At 43.4% G+C, this 16,824-nt stretch overlaps 1 protein-coding gene across 50 annotated transcripts in view; it reads left to right on the top strand.

Annotated features, from left to right (window-relative positions):
• LOC110503778 (pleckstrin homology-like domain family B member 1) overlaps nt 1–16,824 on the top strand; it is a 93,676-nt gene that overhangs the window by 55,011 nt on the left and 21,841 nt on the right. For 16 of the 50 annotated variants that reach the window (XM_090218359.1, XM_090218348.1, XM_090218345.1 and 13 more), the window contains 3 exons: nt 14,066–14,377; nt 15,049–15,195; nt 15,533–15,670. In XM_090218359.1, coding sequence (XP_090074485.1) covers nt 14,066–14,377; nt 15,049–15,195; nt 15,533–15,670 — 597 coding nt within the window. Of the gene's footprint in view, nt 1–14,065; nt 14,378–15,048; nt 15,196–15,532; nt 15,671–16,205; nt 16,266–16,824 lie in introns of all 50 variants that reach the window. The other 34 variants (XM_090218363.1, XM_090218356.1, XM_090218353.1 and 31 more) reach the window with 3 other exon arrangements.

The following is a 16,824-nucleotide window of genomic DNA, read 5'->3' as shown; positions in this document are numbered from 1 at the left end:
AGTTAGGCTAGCTATTCACACAATTCATAATTGACCTATGTGGTAATAGCAAACTAGAAGTTATTCGAAGTAATACTATCAATTCAATTACCATTCATTTTGATACTGGTCCTCAAGGAGATAACTCAGCTGCCTGGGAAATATGCCATTTATCCAGCTACTGACGTTGACACAAAAATCTCTCTGTCTTTCTGTCTCCGTCTCTCACGCCACTATCTATCAAATAAAAATAAAATATGAAAGGGTGTGAATTCCCACCCTAAAAAACAACAACAAAACCTGAAGTTTCTTATCAACTGGATCTGCTGAGCCGTAGTTTGACTTACAGCCTTTTTTAACCAACATGTTTAGTCTGTCTCCACTCAAGTGTTCCTCCACATCACCAGATAACCATTTGTTTAACCTAAAATGATGGGAGTGGAGAGCACCGTGAAGTCCAAATTTGTGAGGAAAATACGAGGAGTGAAACGATCTTAACTGCTGACGTGTGGTGACGGAGCGGCCATGTTTTTCCAAAGCAACCCCATTGTTTGTTGTCCCTTTTTGCACTAAAGAGAGGGAGTAGACTTGGACTTATGTCCCTAATGAAGCGCCTGAGACAATGACCTTTGAAATACTTTTATATGCTTGGGCCTCTGTGTGATGAACTCTTTTCTGCCTCCTTGTATTAGTAGTAATCGAATGACTAGAATGGGGAACCCCCTTGAAAACATGACAATATGAAGGTACATTCTATTTCTATGAGTAGGGTGCTGATGCCAAAAGGAGGGTAGTTATTTTGTGTAGAGGAGGAATGACGTGCCCTAGCCTCTCTGTGTATACTGGGCTACCCTGTGGTTCCCAACAAGAGCATTACTTCCTTTATACAGCAGTAAAACCATGTCTGGCAATCCCAGAATGGACACAATCTGTCTTTGTCTCCTCTGTCACCCCCATGTGTTGGAATAGGCTGTAGCCCTCAATGTTAGAAATGCCTTTCTCAATTCAACGAGAAAAGCAATTGTCAGGAAGAAGGCAATTTTTGAATCTAGATCAAGTTAATAATAGTTCCTTTTTGATGAAGGACAACAAGATCCCCCGACCTTTAGGCCTATCAGTTAAATTGTATTTGCGATTCTCTCTGTATGGATGGGGTTTCAATTGAAATGATGGTTATTACAGCGAACCATAACGACTTTTGGTCTTAACCTTGTGCCATTAGACTGGGAAATATTGACAAAGGACAGAATATAATTAGCAGAAGGACTAACAGGGAATGTACATACTGTAAGCAGTGGTGTAAAAATACTTGAATGTACTTCTTAAGAAGTTTTTTTATGGTATCTGTACTTTACTTTGCTATTTATATTTTTGACAACTTTTACTTCACGACATTCCTAAAGAATATAATGTACTTTTTACTCCATACATTTTACCTGACACTCAAAAGTATTTGCTACATTTTGAATGATTAGCAGGACAGGAAAATGGTCCAATTCACACCTTTATCAAGAGAACATCCCTGGTCATCCCTATTGCCTCTGATCTGGCCGACTCACTGAACATGCATGCTTCTTTTGCAAATGATGGCTGAGGTTGCCCCTGGCTATCTGTAAAAACAAGAAAATGGTGCCGTCTGGCTTGCTTAATACAGTATAAGGAATTTGAAACTATTTATACTTTTACTTTTGATACTTAAGTATATTTTAGTAATTACATTTACTTGTAATACTTGTTTAAAACCAAATACTTTTAGACTTTTACTCGTATTTTACTGGGTGACTTACTTGAGTCATGTTCTATTGAGGTATCTTTTTACTCAATTATGACAATTGGGTACTTTTTCCACCACTGTACATAAGCCATGCAGATAAGTAATGTAACTTAGAAAGGGAGGTACTACGAATGCGGACAGATTGTAGAGACTTACGTTTTCTTTGTCACCTGCTGGTCGGACTTTCAAAATGTAAGAGGGGTGGTTTGGTGAATTACATAATGCCAGCGTGATTAGTAACCTAGTCTGACGCCAGAAGGTTTGCATTAGCTCCCTGAGCAAATGCCTAGGCTTTAGCTTAGTGCCTAGGCTTTAGCTTAATGAGCTAGCTATCCCAGTTATAACAAGACTAAGCCCCTGGCATATGAGCTTTGCAACTGGTATGCTAGTATTTTCATTGAGGGATCAAGAGGGGAGTACGAGTATTATATGCATTCATTGTGAACCCAGGTGTGCTCAGCTCATGCAGCACTGAATTAAGGATTTGGATCCCGTAACCATTATTACCATGAGGTATTTCTGCATCTGTTTAAATCCACCCAAAGATTCTGTTCTGTCCTGGTCTTTGAGATCCAGCAACAAGACCCAGACCGAACTGTGCAGAGCTAAGCATGACATAAGGTCCTTGTAAGTGGAAGGCGTTAGACTCCTGCCGTGGTGAGAGACGGCGAGAGGCAGTGCAGCGAGCCAAGCGTGACACAGGTCCTCAGTGTCTCTCACTGGAGCTGCCAGTGGGGGGGGTGGATGGGGACGTCGCCATGTGACTGGCACAGTCATTTCTTTTGGAGGGGGAGGGGAGGTGGGGGGCAATTTACAGTCCATTCATCAAGGCTATATTTGCTACACTTTCTGTACCCAAGGACCATCTGTCTGTCTGCCTGCTCGCCGTCTGTCAGAAGTCAGTCTGTCAGTCTCCCAGCAACATGCTGCCAGGCCAGGGGTAACTAACTGCCCTTTGTCGCTGAGTTATTTCCGGATGCAGTCAGTCAGACCCTGGGGATCAGTGTCATGCCTGAAGCAAAGGGGTATGCTGGGTACAGCTATCTATCCCTGCAGAGAGAGGCAGCACAGGCTCTCTGGCGTCCTGATAAACTAACAGCGCTGTTTATACATAGGACTTGTTTACTGTACCAAGGATACTCAATTATTTCTGTGATCTGGAAAGACATTTATGTGTTCTGTGGCCCGAGAAAACATAAGTGTTCACCAGGGACGACGTCATTCATACCATCTGTTTACAATGTTTATACAGCGCCTTTATTCTCTTTCATCCAAATATTGTGTGTCACATAAACCAGTGAAACGGTATCTTAAGATGTTATTTTTGCCAGCAAATCAGAGGTGAGCTCTATGTCATGTAGGAGTCCAGGCAGTTAAGGAGATAATTTGTCACGTCTGAGCTGCCTTTGAGTTGTAGTGCTATACATGGTTGATTAGTGAAGCGTTGCCTTGGCCAACACACTAGGCATATGGCGTTCGTCACTGGCTGACTGTCAGACAGACAGGGTTGTGAAAACGGCAGTCTACTGAAGATGACCTCAATGTTGTAACGAGTGGTCCAAGGATGACGACATCACATATTCCATTACCTTATAATTCTGTCGTTTCGTCATGCTCGCAGGGACATTTCTAAACGTAGCTAAACAAAAATAGACACATTTTTTCAGCTGACTATCTCAAAATGTGCATGGATACAATTTAGACTATTATTGTTAGTTCTCTCTAGCTCGAGGGGAAATATTTGTTCTCCTGAAGAGTTTAAGACCTTCATTGAAGTTTCTATACTGCTTTACTTTGAGAGCATTATTTCCTCTCTATGTCGGTCTCTTTCGGCCCCTCTCTTTCCCTGTCTCTTGTGCAATTCTGTCCGGGAAGAATTTCCATCGAAGGGAAAGACTTTTCAGAGTCGGTGAGAATGTCAGAGAGAGCGGTCGCCTCTTCACGGGAGAGAGCGAGGTCTTCTCTGCATGACTGGCATCTTTGTCAGTGTTCACATGGATTAGCACACCAAATATACCCAGCGCACCAAACATATTCTTGCCTGTATCGTCCTGTCATCGGGCAGCATGGCCTAGGTTTAGACCGAGAACAATGGTCTAAATGTCACTGGTCTAGTTCTGTGGTCAAGCGGCTGGGGTTGATTTTAATGGCGTTTTTATATTTTGTAGTTCTACCAGTATATGACTTTATAATTCTAACTACCATTAGGCCTAGTATATAAACCATCCATGAAGGCTTATACGTGCGTGTGTGTGTGTGTGTGTGTGTGGGGGGGGGGGGGTTTAAAGTACGGTGGGTATCGAGTTTACTAGCCAGGGCAGATTATAGTGATCCTCACAGCTGGATTGAGAAAAGAGAGCGAGAGAAAGGGTGGGGGAAGATACTGTCTACTCACTTCATAGATAATCTGGGTCAGTGGCAAATCTCTCATTCAGACTTCTTTTGAAGGGACGCTGTTTTCATCTAGTCTGTGTAAATATGCTCCGTGTCTGTGTTTAGGTTCTCTGTGTCAGTTCTACCGCCCCTATTGTCACGATTTTCCAAATACGACACGCTACCAGGCTGTTTTAAAGCAGTCGTTGGTTGTTTAAAACGGCATGTAATGGGGCACGAAGATATGTCAGGCTATCTGCATTCAGAGAACATTCAGGGAAGGGGGAGGTCATAGGGCTGTCACAATTATCATGTAAACTGACAATTATGGGCATAACCGTGAACTGAAATATGTTTTCGTCATAACCGTCTTAATACATTCATTTTAGATGAAGGGGGATTCAACTTTATATTCAAGTAGATAAAGTTTACCCAATAGCAGTTTTAAATTTTTACGTTTAATTGGGTGAATTATTTTACAAGCAGATCGGCACGGTTGAGTGGAGAACCTTAATTTCCAAACGTTGCAAGCGATCAAAACATTTGTTTTTGAGACGGGTGTCACCAAAGCTGCTGTTGTATTCCCTCGTAGCGAGTTTTCAAAGATGCACTATGATGCATTACAAGAGCAAAACATTTTGTTTTTATACAAATGTAAATTATGCCAGTAACCGCAGCCATTTTCATGACAATTAATTGTTACCAAAAATTCCACAATTGTCACAGCCCTAGGAGAGGACACCTCTGTCTGAAAAAATGAAAGTTCAGCAATTTTTAACAAGAACAAAAAAAACTTTGTCTAAGAAAGGCTAGTCTTTCCACTAGAGTTGGTATTCTCACCTTACTCTGTTTTAGTAGAGCTCCATCTCTACAGTCTCCCAAGGGAGTGCAGAAACAAGTCTCAAGACCAGAGCATTGTAAACAAATACCTCTGACCCCTCTCCCTAGTTTCTAAGCCCCTTCCCCTTGGCCTGAGGACAGGGGAAGGATCTCCATCTGAGCTCGGTTCAAACGTGAGGTGAATGACTGAGAACAGAACCTAGCAATAGAACCATAGTACAGTCACAGGTTACTGTACATACTACACTGATCTAGGACCAGTAATAGATTGACGTAAAGTCCTCAGTGGAAGCGGATTGGAAGCACACAGAGCGGGACAGAGCAGGGACCACTGTGTGTTCCTGCGTGTGCTGAAGTTGGTGGGTGTGTTTTGTTCAGGGCTTTTTAAGGTTTGAAACAGTTTTTAGACTTTGGAGATTTGCGCAACATGCACAGCTAGATTACATGTGTATTTGTATTAGTAGAAGCAACGTTTTACATTAGGCCTGATCTCCAAGTCTGTATTGTTGAATTAACAATGGTTGTGCTAAAATGATCTTACTTGAGTTGATTCAATTCTCCCAGAGAAACATACCATGAAACTGTTACGCTTCCTTTCAAAGGGCATCCTATTCACTCACTGTCAAACACTGTCAGCTTCAAGACACCTGCGTCTGTCACTGAGAGATTGTCTTGACTCTAGAGTCGTGTTCATTAGGAACCAAACAGACTGAAACGTGGGAATAATTTCCATTGTAAGGAAACCAATATGTGATTTTGTTATTTGAGTGAAATGACCCTTTTAATGAACACAACCTAGGCCACAGTGAACTCCAACCTGAGGGTGTAAATGCTTGGAGGTCAGGGGTCATTCTTCTCCTGTGTAGCTGTGAGGTTTGAGTTTAGCTAGTCGACATCCTGCCGTGCCAGTGGGTTCTGTCTTCTCAGACGGACCCAGCTGAGAGAAGGAGGAAGAGAGCGCGAGACAGAGACCGTTCGTTAGTTCAACCTCACCTGGCCAAACCTGGTCTTATGAAGATCATATAAAGCATGCTGCAGTATCAGAAGAGCTGTTCTAGTTGTATGGTGGTGTAGACTTGGTGCTCCCATGGACTCCTGTAGTGCATTGTTTTGCCTTTTAGATGTTGTGGAGTGGATGTCGGGCACAACGCACATTTGCTGCCCTATAGAACTAGCCTATAGGCTAGCACATATCTATTTGTAAAGCTTATGCAGTACCCAGGGGTTGGAAAGGTTTGTCAAGCTAGTTAGCTTCTAAAATGGCACCCTATTTTACCCTATGGGACCTGGTCAAAAGTAGTGTACTACAGAATATAGGGAATGGGGTACCATTTGGGACACAGACACCAGCACAACATGCTGCTGGAGGGCTAGTCTTCCATGTGGCTGTTTGAAGCTGCCGCTCCAATTAGCGCTCAGTGTAGATGAAGGGGAGGAGACAGGTTAAAGATCATGGATTGTGTGTGTGTGTGTGTGTGTGCCATTCAGAGGGTGAATGGGCAAGACAAAATAATGAAGTGCCTTTGAACACGGGGTACGCTCAACAGTTTCCCGTGTGTATCAACAATGGTCCACCATCCAAAGGACATCCAGCCAACTTGACACAACTGTGGGAAGCATTGAAGTCAACATGGGCCAGCATCCCTGTGGAACGCTATGACACCTTGTAGAGTCTATGCACTGACACATTGAGGCTGTTCTGAGGGCAAAAGGGTGGAGTTTAACTCTATTAGGAAGGTGTTGTTTTGTACACCCATCAGAAAAGGCGTCATAATGACGTCATTGTAACTAGTTTGCTCACTGGGAAAAGGATGCAGAAGTGCATAGCAAGAAGGACAGAAGACGGAGAGAGAGAGAAAGAGGAACAGAAATAAAGTAGAAAGAAGAGCGAGAGACTGACACATCACTGATTCACATTGGAAAGAAGGCAAAAATGAGGAAGAGATGCTTGGATTCAAAGAATAGGCCTAGTCGTTTTAATTGTTAGGGAGAGTGGCACGGTGGGAAAGATACTGACTTACTCAAAGGAAGAGGATGTTGCGAGAGTGAGGGGAAAGACCCGGTGCTCGGGGAATGCCTGTAAATAGCTGGCTAGAAATGAGTGTGCCGGAATGTCCCAACGAGGAGCATCAATCACTTTCTGTAAGATGCCTAATCCATGCCATTTATCCTCACTCCAGACTCTTTTCCAGATCTCTCACATGCCAAGCAATTACCCTGACATTTTACTGGAGCGTTATCTCCTTCGACTGACTTAACTGTACACTTAATTTACTCGTTTAGTCACTTCCACTCGGTTAGCTTAACAGGCTAAATACATTCTGCTAATATGATAAGGAAAGCTAATGATGCATAGAGCGCTTGCCCCGAGTTTATGTTGTGCGGTCACAATTTGACCAATTGTAAATGGCGGTGGGAGGAAGAATGACTCCGTAAACGTAGCAGAACAACATGAAATATCCAGGAATGAGTCATGGCTAATTGGAACGTTGGTGGAAAGAACTGCCATCTCTGAATTGCAACCAGTTTGACTATAGAGCAGTACTGTCAACCTGGACCTAGGCTTTTCTGGGTCTGTGGGTTCAAATCCCAGGTTGGCCATAGTAGGGATGGACCCTGCTATGGGTCAGTATTTCACTTCTCATAAAGTATTTTCCTATGGAGCAGACAGACTCTGGATGTGGCTGAGCTTATTCCTTGAGTCACGCTTTAGCAGATAAGGAAAGAGGCCCATATGGAATAAGTCTCTAGTTTGGCTGGGAAATCCAGTCCGTGTTCCTCCTATTAGCAAGCTGGACCTGCTACTACCGCACAACGCTACCTCAACGCTGAGGCAACATCGAATTCAACTCCATCTGAATAGGTCGGAAATGAGAACAACATGCAGTATGTACACTAGGTAGGAATGTGAGTCAGAGGCTTGTTGTTTATTGAGGGCACTAAAGGTCTTTCATTGTCAGGCCAACACCTCCCTGTGTACACAGGTCTGGAGACAGTGGAAGGGTTTGAGGGTGGGACTCTGTAGAAGGGTTGTGTTTGTTCATCTGTCTCAGGGAGAGAGACTTGGATTTGTTTGAGTGTGATTTCAATGAGCCTCACTGACCTCCTAGAGCTGTGCCTTTTCACATGTCCACAATGAGAGTAAGTAGCCCACTTGGATTTGCCGACTTTTATTTGCTGTACTGTAGATAATCAAATGGAATTTTCATTGGTGAGTTGATTAATTGATTGGTTGATTTCATAATTGATAGTTGTTTTTAAACTCTTGAACATGGTGAACTTTATACAACTAAATAAACAACTTAGATATGAGGGAGTCTAATTGAATAATCTAAATCTATAACACAATCTTTGAAATCGGTTGACCAGTTGTCTCTATTCAGATTTATGTAGCTTTGAACCCGTTTCTGATTGTTCTCACTGCTTATACTATAAAAGGTGTTGCAGACGTTTAGTATTAGGTCTGTGGCCTACGTATATTGAAAAAATATATACATTTGTGCACAAAATGAGAGTAATGCGCTATTAGTGCGTCTTGAACAATTCTGGGACCTTTTATTTCAGCTCATGAAACAGGGGACCAGCACTCTGCATGTTGCGTTTCTATTTTTGTTCAGTGTATATTTGACCTACATAGTGTTGTGTGGATGCTGGTTGTGGAACTCAATGAAACTCTTGGAATTCTATGTGTCACATAATGAGTGTCAATGCACTAGACTAGTGGGAGCTAGACCATAAACAGCCATGTGTTTAATAGACAGTGGATTGGAAGCCATATGCTACAGTATGCTGTGATTGGAACCAGTCAGTAACTTAGACCTACAGGGATCGGAAGCTGCAGGATCAGAGTAAGACTCCGTGTGGGCCAACTTGGAGATCCACACTCCGTGTGGGCCAACTGAGTCGCCCTCGCCTCCTCTCCACGGGTTCCGACTATGCCACCAGGTTTTTGTATCATGTGCATTAAAGGTTCTAGGAAATCTCTAGTAACACCTTGCCTCAGTCGTGCCTTTACCCCGGGGGAGCCAGTTAATGACATCTACGGAGACCGTTTGAGGCTCATAAACTGAGGGAATTTATATTTTTTTAAGGTTGCACTATGCAGAAATGGCTCTGCCGTTTTCTGGTTGCTAAAATAAGCTAGTATAGTGTAGAGAATCATTGTACCATCTAAACCGCTGTTAGATGTATTTTCCATAACCAAAAATATTGTTTCAGCTGTGGTACAAAACCGAAAGTATAAGATGCATAAACAAAACGTAATAACGTGAAGCATAGAAATGGCTCAAAACAAAAGAGGGGACCTCATGCTCAAAGAAGAGTAGAGGTGCTGAAACGGTGCATTAGAGGTGAGGTGCTGAAACGGTGCATTAGAAGTTGGGGTGCTCCACCATTAAAGCTATTTTTAGGAACTAGCTCTGCTTGCAAAAAACGTACTAGTAATTTGCTGGAGAAAGCAAAGTCCTGGCAACCAGTCACTGAACATAAGATCAGAATATCCCATAATGTGCATGTTGCAACACTGTCATGCTGATTTATGTACAGATAAACACCATGTTTTTTAAATTTTTTTATTTAACTAGGCAAGTCAGTTAAGAACAAATTCTTTACAATGAAGGCCTAGGAACAGTGGGTCAGGGGCAGAACGACAGATTTTTACCTTGTCAGCTCGGGGATTCGATCTAGCAACCTTTCGGTTACTAGTCCAATGCTCTAACCACTAGGTTACCTGCCGCCCCCGAGCTATTACAGCAACATAAATCTGTCTAGGCTCTTTGAACCTAGCCAGACAGTAGGTCTACTATGTTCAGTCTGGTGGAATGACACAGCGATTATGTTGACAGTATCAAAGAGACAGTCTGCAAAAAGTAAACATGCCCGAAGTGAGGTGGTGGGAATAGAGAGAACATACAGTATGCTTTCTCTGCAGACCTGGGTTCAAATAGGGTCGGCAGGGTCGAGCAAATGCTCAAAGTATTTGAAAACCAAAACAAATGCTATTTGAACCCAGTTGTGATTCTCTATAGCCCAGGGCCTTGCACTGCCAGCCAGGTCCTGTTACATGGTATGAGAGAAAAGGAGAAAAGCTGCTGGATTTGTTGTGCCATTCAAACTTTAAAGCCCCAGGAATGCCTGCTGTCTGTATACTTTGTCCCTTAGTAGACTACATTCTTGGCAAACAAAAAATGCAAGGAACAGGAGACGCCATATTTCCTATGTTTGCGTCAGCTGTTGGTGTTGTCAGGCCTGCATTTTGTAAGCTTAATTACCTAATCATTGAATCCAGAGAGGGAAGGTGTCATTTTCAGATGAAAGCCAGTGAGATGTGGGTGTTGTGCATTGCAAATGGAGGCTCCACTGTTGTTGTGCTTCTCCCTCATATCTCAAGTGAACAGATTGTAGCCCAGGGCTTGTTCTTCTAACCCTCTTGTTAAGTAAAGCTGGCTGGCTCAGATTACAGGTTAAGCTAATGTAGGGTTTGGTGTGTAGAACCCCCATCAGAGGACCCCACTTACCTGAATCACAGGGAATGAGGGCACATCAAACGGGTCTAGAGCCTGCCTCCCCCTACCACCTGACAACATTAGTCATGTACTGCATGTATCCCTAGTTAGTTAGGTGTAACTAGTTTGTTTTGGTTGAGTAATGTTGATCTCATGGAAATAAAAACAGCACCATAAAGTTGATCAAATCGTCTCCTTCGTCTGAAAGTGCAAAACATACCTCATCTGAAAAAAATAAATACATTTGTGATTTACGTTTTATAATATTATTTGTCTGTGTTTCTGTCCGATCATTGTATTCTACTGATTGCCTAATACCCCTTTCACACTGCTTAATCGAGCCGAGCTGTACTGAGCTGGCCCGGTTACCTTAACTGTGCTGGAATGAATAATGTAAAAAGAAAATCTAAGTTCAAGTCAGTACAGTTGGTTTCGACACAATAGAGTGAAAAGGCTACTAGTGTCTCTGTCAGACCAGAGTCGCTGCGTCTGCAGCCCGGGGTTAACAGCAGGGGCCAGTTGACCTTTAGGGGTTAGAGGTCACCTCAGACGTCACCTGGTGATTCAGCAGTCCATCACTGCTCTTAGAATGTCACCTGTTTCTACAATCACTGTGTTTGTGAGACCCCCTGAGAAGGAGCTCTGGAGATTGGCAAGCTGTTGTTTCAGGGGTGCATGGGCAGTAGAGGTCGACCGATTATGATTTTTCAACGCCGATACCGATTATTGGAGGACCAAAAAAAGCCGATACCGATACCGGCCAATTTATTTATTATTATTTTTTTTTAAATATGATAATAATATTTGTAACATTTTATTTATTTGTAATAATGACAATTACAACAATACTGAATTAACACTTATTTTAACTTAATATCATACATCAATGAAATCAATTTAGCCTCAAATAAATAATGAAACGCGTTTAAATAATGCAAAAACAAAGTGTTGGAGAAGAAAGTAAAAGTGCAATATGTGCCATGTAAGTTCCTTGCTCAGAACATGAGAAAGCTGGTGGTTCCTTTTAACATGAGTCTTCAATATTCCCAGGTAAGAAGTTTTAGGTTGTTGTTATTATAGGACTATTTATCTCTATACGATTTGTATTTCATATACCTTTGACTATTGGATGTTCTTATAGGCACTTTAGTATTGCCAGTATAGCTTCCGTCCCTCTCCTCGCTGGGCTCAAACCAGGAACACATCGACAACAGCCACCCATTTTTTATTTATCCGTTATTTTACCAGGTAAATTGACTGAGAACACGTTCTAATTTGCAGCAACGACCTCGGGAATAGTTACAGGGGAGAGGAATGAATGAGCCAATTGTAAACTGGGGATTATTAGGTGACCGTGATGGTTTGAGGGCCAGATTGGGAATTTAGCCAGGACACCACCCCTACTCTTACAATAAGTGCCATGAGATCTTTAATGACCTCAGAGAGTCAGGACACCCGTTTAATGTCAGAAAGACAGCACCCTACACTGCCCTGGGGCATTGGGATATTTTTTTTTTAGACCAGAGGAAAGAGTGCCTCCTACTGGCCCTCCAACACCACTTCCAGCAGCATCTGGTCTCCCATCCAGGTACTGACCAGGACCAACCCTGCTTAGCTTCAGAAGCAAGCCAGCAGTGGTATGCAGGGTGGTATGCTGCTGGCACAATACCTTTGACCCATGCAGAGCAAGGGGAACAACTACTCCAAGTCTCAGAGCGAGTGACGTTTGAAACGCTATTAGCGCACACCCTGCTAACTAGCTAGCCATATCACATCGGTTACACCAGCCTAATCTCGGGAGTTGATAGGCTTGAAGTCATAAACAGCGCAATGCTTGAAGCATGAAACTGCTGTTTGAATGAATGCTTGCAAGCCTGCTAGTGCCTACCATCGCTCAGTCAGACTGCTTTATCAAATCATACACTTAATTATAACATAATAACACACAGAAATATGAGCCTTCGTTCATTAATATGGTCGAATCCGGAAACTATCATCTCGAAAACAAAACATTTTATTATTTCAGTGAAATACGGAACCGTTCCGTATTTTATCTAACGGCATCCATAAGTATAAATATTCCTGTTACATTGCACAACCTTCAATGTTATGTCATAATTACCTAAAATCCTGGCAAATTAGTTCGCAACGAGCCAGGCAGCCCAAACTGTTGCATATACCCTGACTCTGCGTTCAATGAATGCAAGAGAAGTGACACAATTTCACCTGGTTAATATTGCCTGCTAACCTGGATTTCTTTTAGCTAAATATGCAGGTTTAAAAATATATACTTCTGTGTATGGATTTTAAGAAAGGCATTGATGTTTATGGTTAGGTACAGTCGTGCAACGATTGTGCTTTTTTTTTTTAAATGCGCTTTTGTTAAATCATCCCCCGTTTGGCGAAGTTGGCTGTCTTTGTTTGGAAGAAATAGTCTTCACACAGTTCAACGAGCCAGGCATCCCAAACTGCTGCATATACCCTGACTCTGTTGCAAGAGAAGTGACACAGAAATTCATATTAGCAGGCAATATTAACTAAATATGCAGGTTTAAAAAATATATACTTGTGTATTGATTTTAAGAAAGGCATTGGTGTTTATGGTTAGGTACACATTGGAGCAACGACAGTCCTTTTTCGCAAATGCGCACCGCATCGATTATATGCAACGCAGGACACGCTAGATAAAGTAGTAATATCATCAACCATGTGTAGTTAACTAGTGATTATGATTGATTTGTTTTTTATAAGATAAGTTTAATGCTAGCTAGCAACTTACTATGGCTTCTTACTGCATTCGTGTACAGGCAGGCTCCTCGTGGAGTGCAATGAGAGGCAGGTTGTCAGAGCGTTGGACTAGTTAACTGTAAGGTTGCAAGATTGAATCCCCGAGCTGACAAGGTAAAAATCTGTCGTTCTGCCCCTGAAAAAGGCAGTTAACCCACCGTTCCTACGCCGTCATTGAAAATAAGAATGACTTGCCTATTTAAATAAAGGTGTAAAAAAAAAAATATGCCAAATCGGTGTCCAAAAATACAGATTTTTGATTGTTATGAAAACTTGAAATCGGCCCTAATTAATCGGCCATTCCGATTAATCGGTTGACCTCTAATGGGCGGCCTATATGTCTGCTCATGGTCGTAGGATAGTACCTACTGTTAAACTGCTAACTTCCATTGACTTCGATTTGGGTTTTTCCCTGACCATGTGACCTGGCTCTTGGTGTCAGCTATAGACAATGACACATTAACTATGAACACACCTACATCCACAGACATGTCGGTTAATGGAGTTTTGTAATGTTTGGTAGGAGTGTGCTCTGTACTGCATATTAGACAGGCTTGGTCTGGAGTTAGATCTGTCCCTGATAAGACCTGGTTCCTCCACACAGGAAAGATGCCATCACTGAGGGGGAAGGTGGGTTCTGGGGAAGGGTCCTTTTAATCTCCACCCACCTCTGAATTGCTCATTTCCAGATGGGCATCAGTGGCAGCCACACACACAGGAAATGAGATTTGGGGCGAGGAGGAGGACATATTTGCCTTTGCAGCAGAGGCTGGATGTAATCAGTTCCTTTGCTTCTGTCTGTCCACAGGAGAGGCAGAGGCTAGAGACCATCCTGAACCTGTGCGCCGAGTACAACAAGGGCGATGGGCCCTTTGGGGGTGAGGCAGATGGGAGGATGGGCTTCCCTGGGGGCCTGGGCCCGGGGGAGGGGGCGGCTAGGAGACCCTCTATGGACAGCTTGGTGGGGGCCGGCTCGCTGCATCGTAGCATGGCCCAGAGACAGCAGAGGGAGAGCGACGAGGAGAACCTCAAGGAGGAGTGCAGCAGTACAGAGAGCACCCATCAGGAGGTGAGGACGCCACTTCCTCCACAGGCCCTCCACAATGGAGACCGATACCAGGTCAGACGTAGGGCCGTCTATTATCACTTTCATCATTTCTACTACTTACTATGAGAACTACAGGCATGACATACTAGTACTTACTATGACAACTACAGGCATGACATACTAGTACTTACTATGACAACTACAGGCATGACATACTAGTACTTACTATGAGAACTACAGGCATGACATACTAGTACTTACTATGACAACTACAGACATGACATACTAGTACTTATAATGAGAACTACATGCATGCCGTTGATATAACAGCATGAAAGCACTTATTGCATGCATTGTAAGTGGAAATTGTTAGACATGGCCTGACCTAGACATGGCCTGACCTAGACATGGCCTGACCTAGACATGGCCTGACCTAGACATGGCCTGACCTAGACATGGCCTGACCTAGACATGACCTGACCTAGACATGGCCTGGCCTGACCAAGAATTCTGAAACGATTGATGGTCAAAATGACAAAGCATGAAGATAATGACATTTGTTTGCCAAGCAACAGTGTTTTACATGGAGACATGTGATGTGTATAGTCCCTCCCTAATGTGTGGATCAGTGTGTGTGTCTGCATACAACATAGTCTGAAACAGTTAACTACTGCACATGGGCCATGCTCTTTGCACTTATATGCAACAATGTGCCTGCCTCTTCTGTCTCTCTACCCCTTCAGCATGAGGAGCAGTCTGTTTCTGGCGGCGTGGAGCGGACAGAGCTGGGTTACCTGGAGGACGAGAGGGTCAGAGTGCTGGCCCGAGTCGACGAGCTCAAATCACGAATCACAGAGCTGGAGCAACAGCTACAGGAGTCCAAGCAGGAGGTAAGAAAGTCCATCAGTTCAATTTCCAGATAGTAGGCTACTTCTAATATAAGGAATGATATATGGGGAAGATAAAATTAAACTATTGTGTGTGTGTGTGTGTGTGTGTGTGTGTGTGTGTGTGTGTGTGTGTGTGTGTGTGTGTGTGTGTGTGTGTGTGTGTGTGTGTGTGTGTGTGTGTGTGTGTGTGTGTGCTTCATGCACGTTTAGTGACACAAACAAGCAGAAAGTGATAGCCTAGCGGTGCGTGTGACATTCTATGATTGGTCTGCTGTCTGTGGGGAAGCTATGTGATTGGAGCAGGGGGGCTCGTGTGACGGGTGTGTCCCGTTCCCAGGCAGAGATGGAGCGGGCCCTGCTGCAGGGAGAGAGGCAGGCGGAACTGGACCAGGTAGAGGCAGAGACGGAGATCATCGGACAGCTGCAACACAAGCTCAACGAGCTGGAGAACGCCATCCAGAGGGAGAAAGACAAGGTCGGACCCTGGGGGAAAACACACACACCAAGCATACTGTCCTGTACACATTAAGCAGTCTTACCAACCGTAGATTAGTTCTTGCTCAACTTATAAAATTCTCATTCCAATGTTACGGTGTTGTATTTTAATGGAGAAAACCAATAGGAAAAGTGCTTTTGTTAGTGAGCTGTTTTTGCACTCTGAGACAGTCCTTATTGGGAAGATGGTGGGTATGCAGACAAGGAGGTGAGATTTTCGTTGATCTCAACATTGTGTTTAAACACAACAGACACAACCCAACCCACTTTTCCCTGCGCTGGACTGTCTGTTATAGGGCCTGTTCAGGAGGATGGAACGTTACAGAACGTTCACATAGAAATGTATCCTGTAGAACAGATATACGATCTTCTGACGGATAGAAAAGGGATTCATGGCAGTTCTGTTCGTGATATTTCTATCTGCAGCGTTCCGAACGTTTCACATCACTGAATATACATCTTCTAAGCCTCAAAGGGACTGAACAGCCTTTCTGGTCTCTTGTCATTCCTTAAAGGCATTGCCAAATCCTGGATGGCCTCCCAAGACCGTATCTAGTTGGTTTTGCCATCCCAAGGTACAGCCATAGCACTCGCTCTTCAACCCCTCCCCCCCAGCGAGGAATGCTCCAACCTTTCACCTGTTGTATGCATTGATGTTTTACCTTAGAAGAGCTGTGGATGATGGTGCTTAGACTTAAGTATGGGTGTTTTTTCTGTCTTTTTTCCCTTTATTTTCCTTGGTGGTTTCTCTCTCGCCAGGGCTTTTCTTCTTCTGCAGCTCCACTAACCAGCCTCCATTAACTTCTAATCCTCTCACTGCTTCACTCAGCACTCTCCTCCCCCACTGTCAGCCTGAAATCCATGTAGGTTATTAGCACTTGTCTTAAATGTGTCTCAAATGGCACCCTATTCCCTATATAGTGCACTACTTTTGACCAGGACTCATAGGGCTCTGTAGGGAATAGGGTGCCATTTGGGACATAGGTATGAATCGGTCCTTTGGGTTTCTACTTGGCTGAAGCTGAGACTGGATGCTAGTGGGTAGGAGTGGCTTGCTACTAAAAGTATATCTGTCCATCACATAGTTTACAACATTACAGAGGGTCTCTATGTGAAGGCTTTACACAACTCTGT

Source organism: Oncorhynchus mykiss, chromosome 24 (genome assembly GCF_057628025.1).
Source record: "Oncorhynchus mykiss isolate SJ-2025 chromosome 24, ASM5762802v1, whole genome shotgun sequence".
Taxonomy (NCBI): domain Eukaryota; kingdom Metazoa; phylum Chordata; class Actinopteri; order Salmoniformes; family Salmonidae; genus Oncorhynchus; species Oncorhynchus mykiss.
Note: the sequence above shows the minus strand (reverse complement) of the source record. Positions and strands in the feature narration are given on the sequence as shown.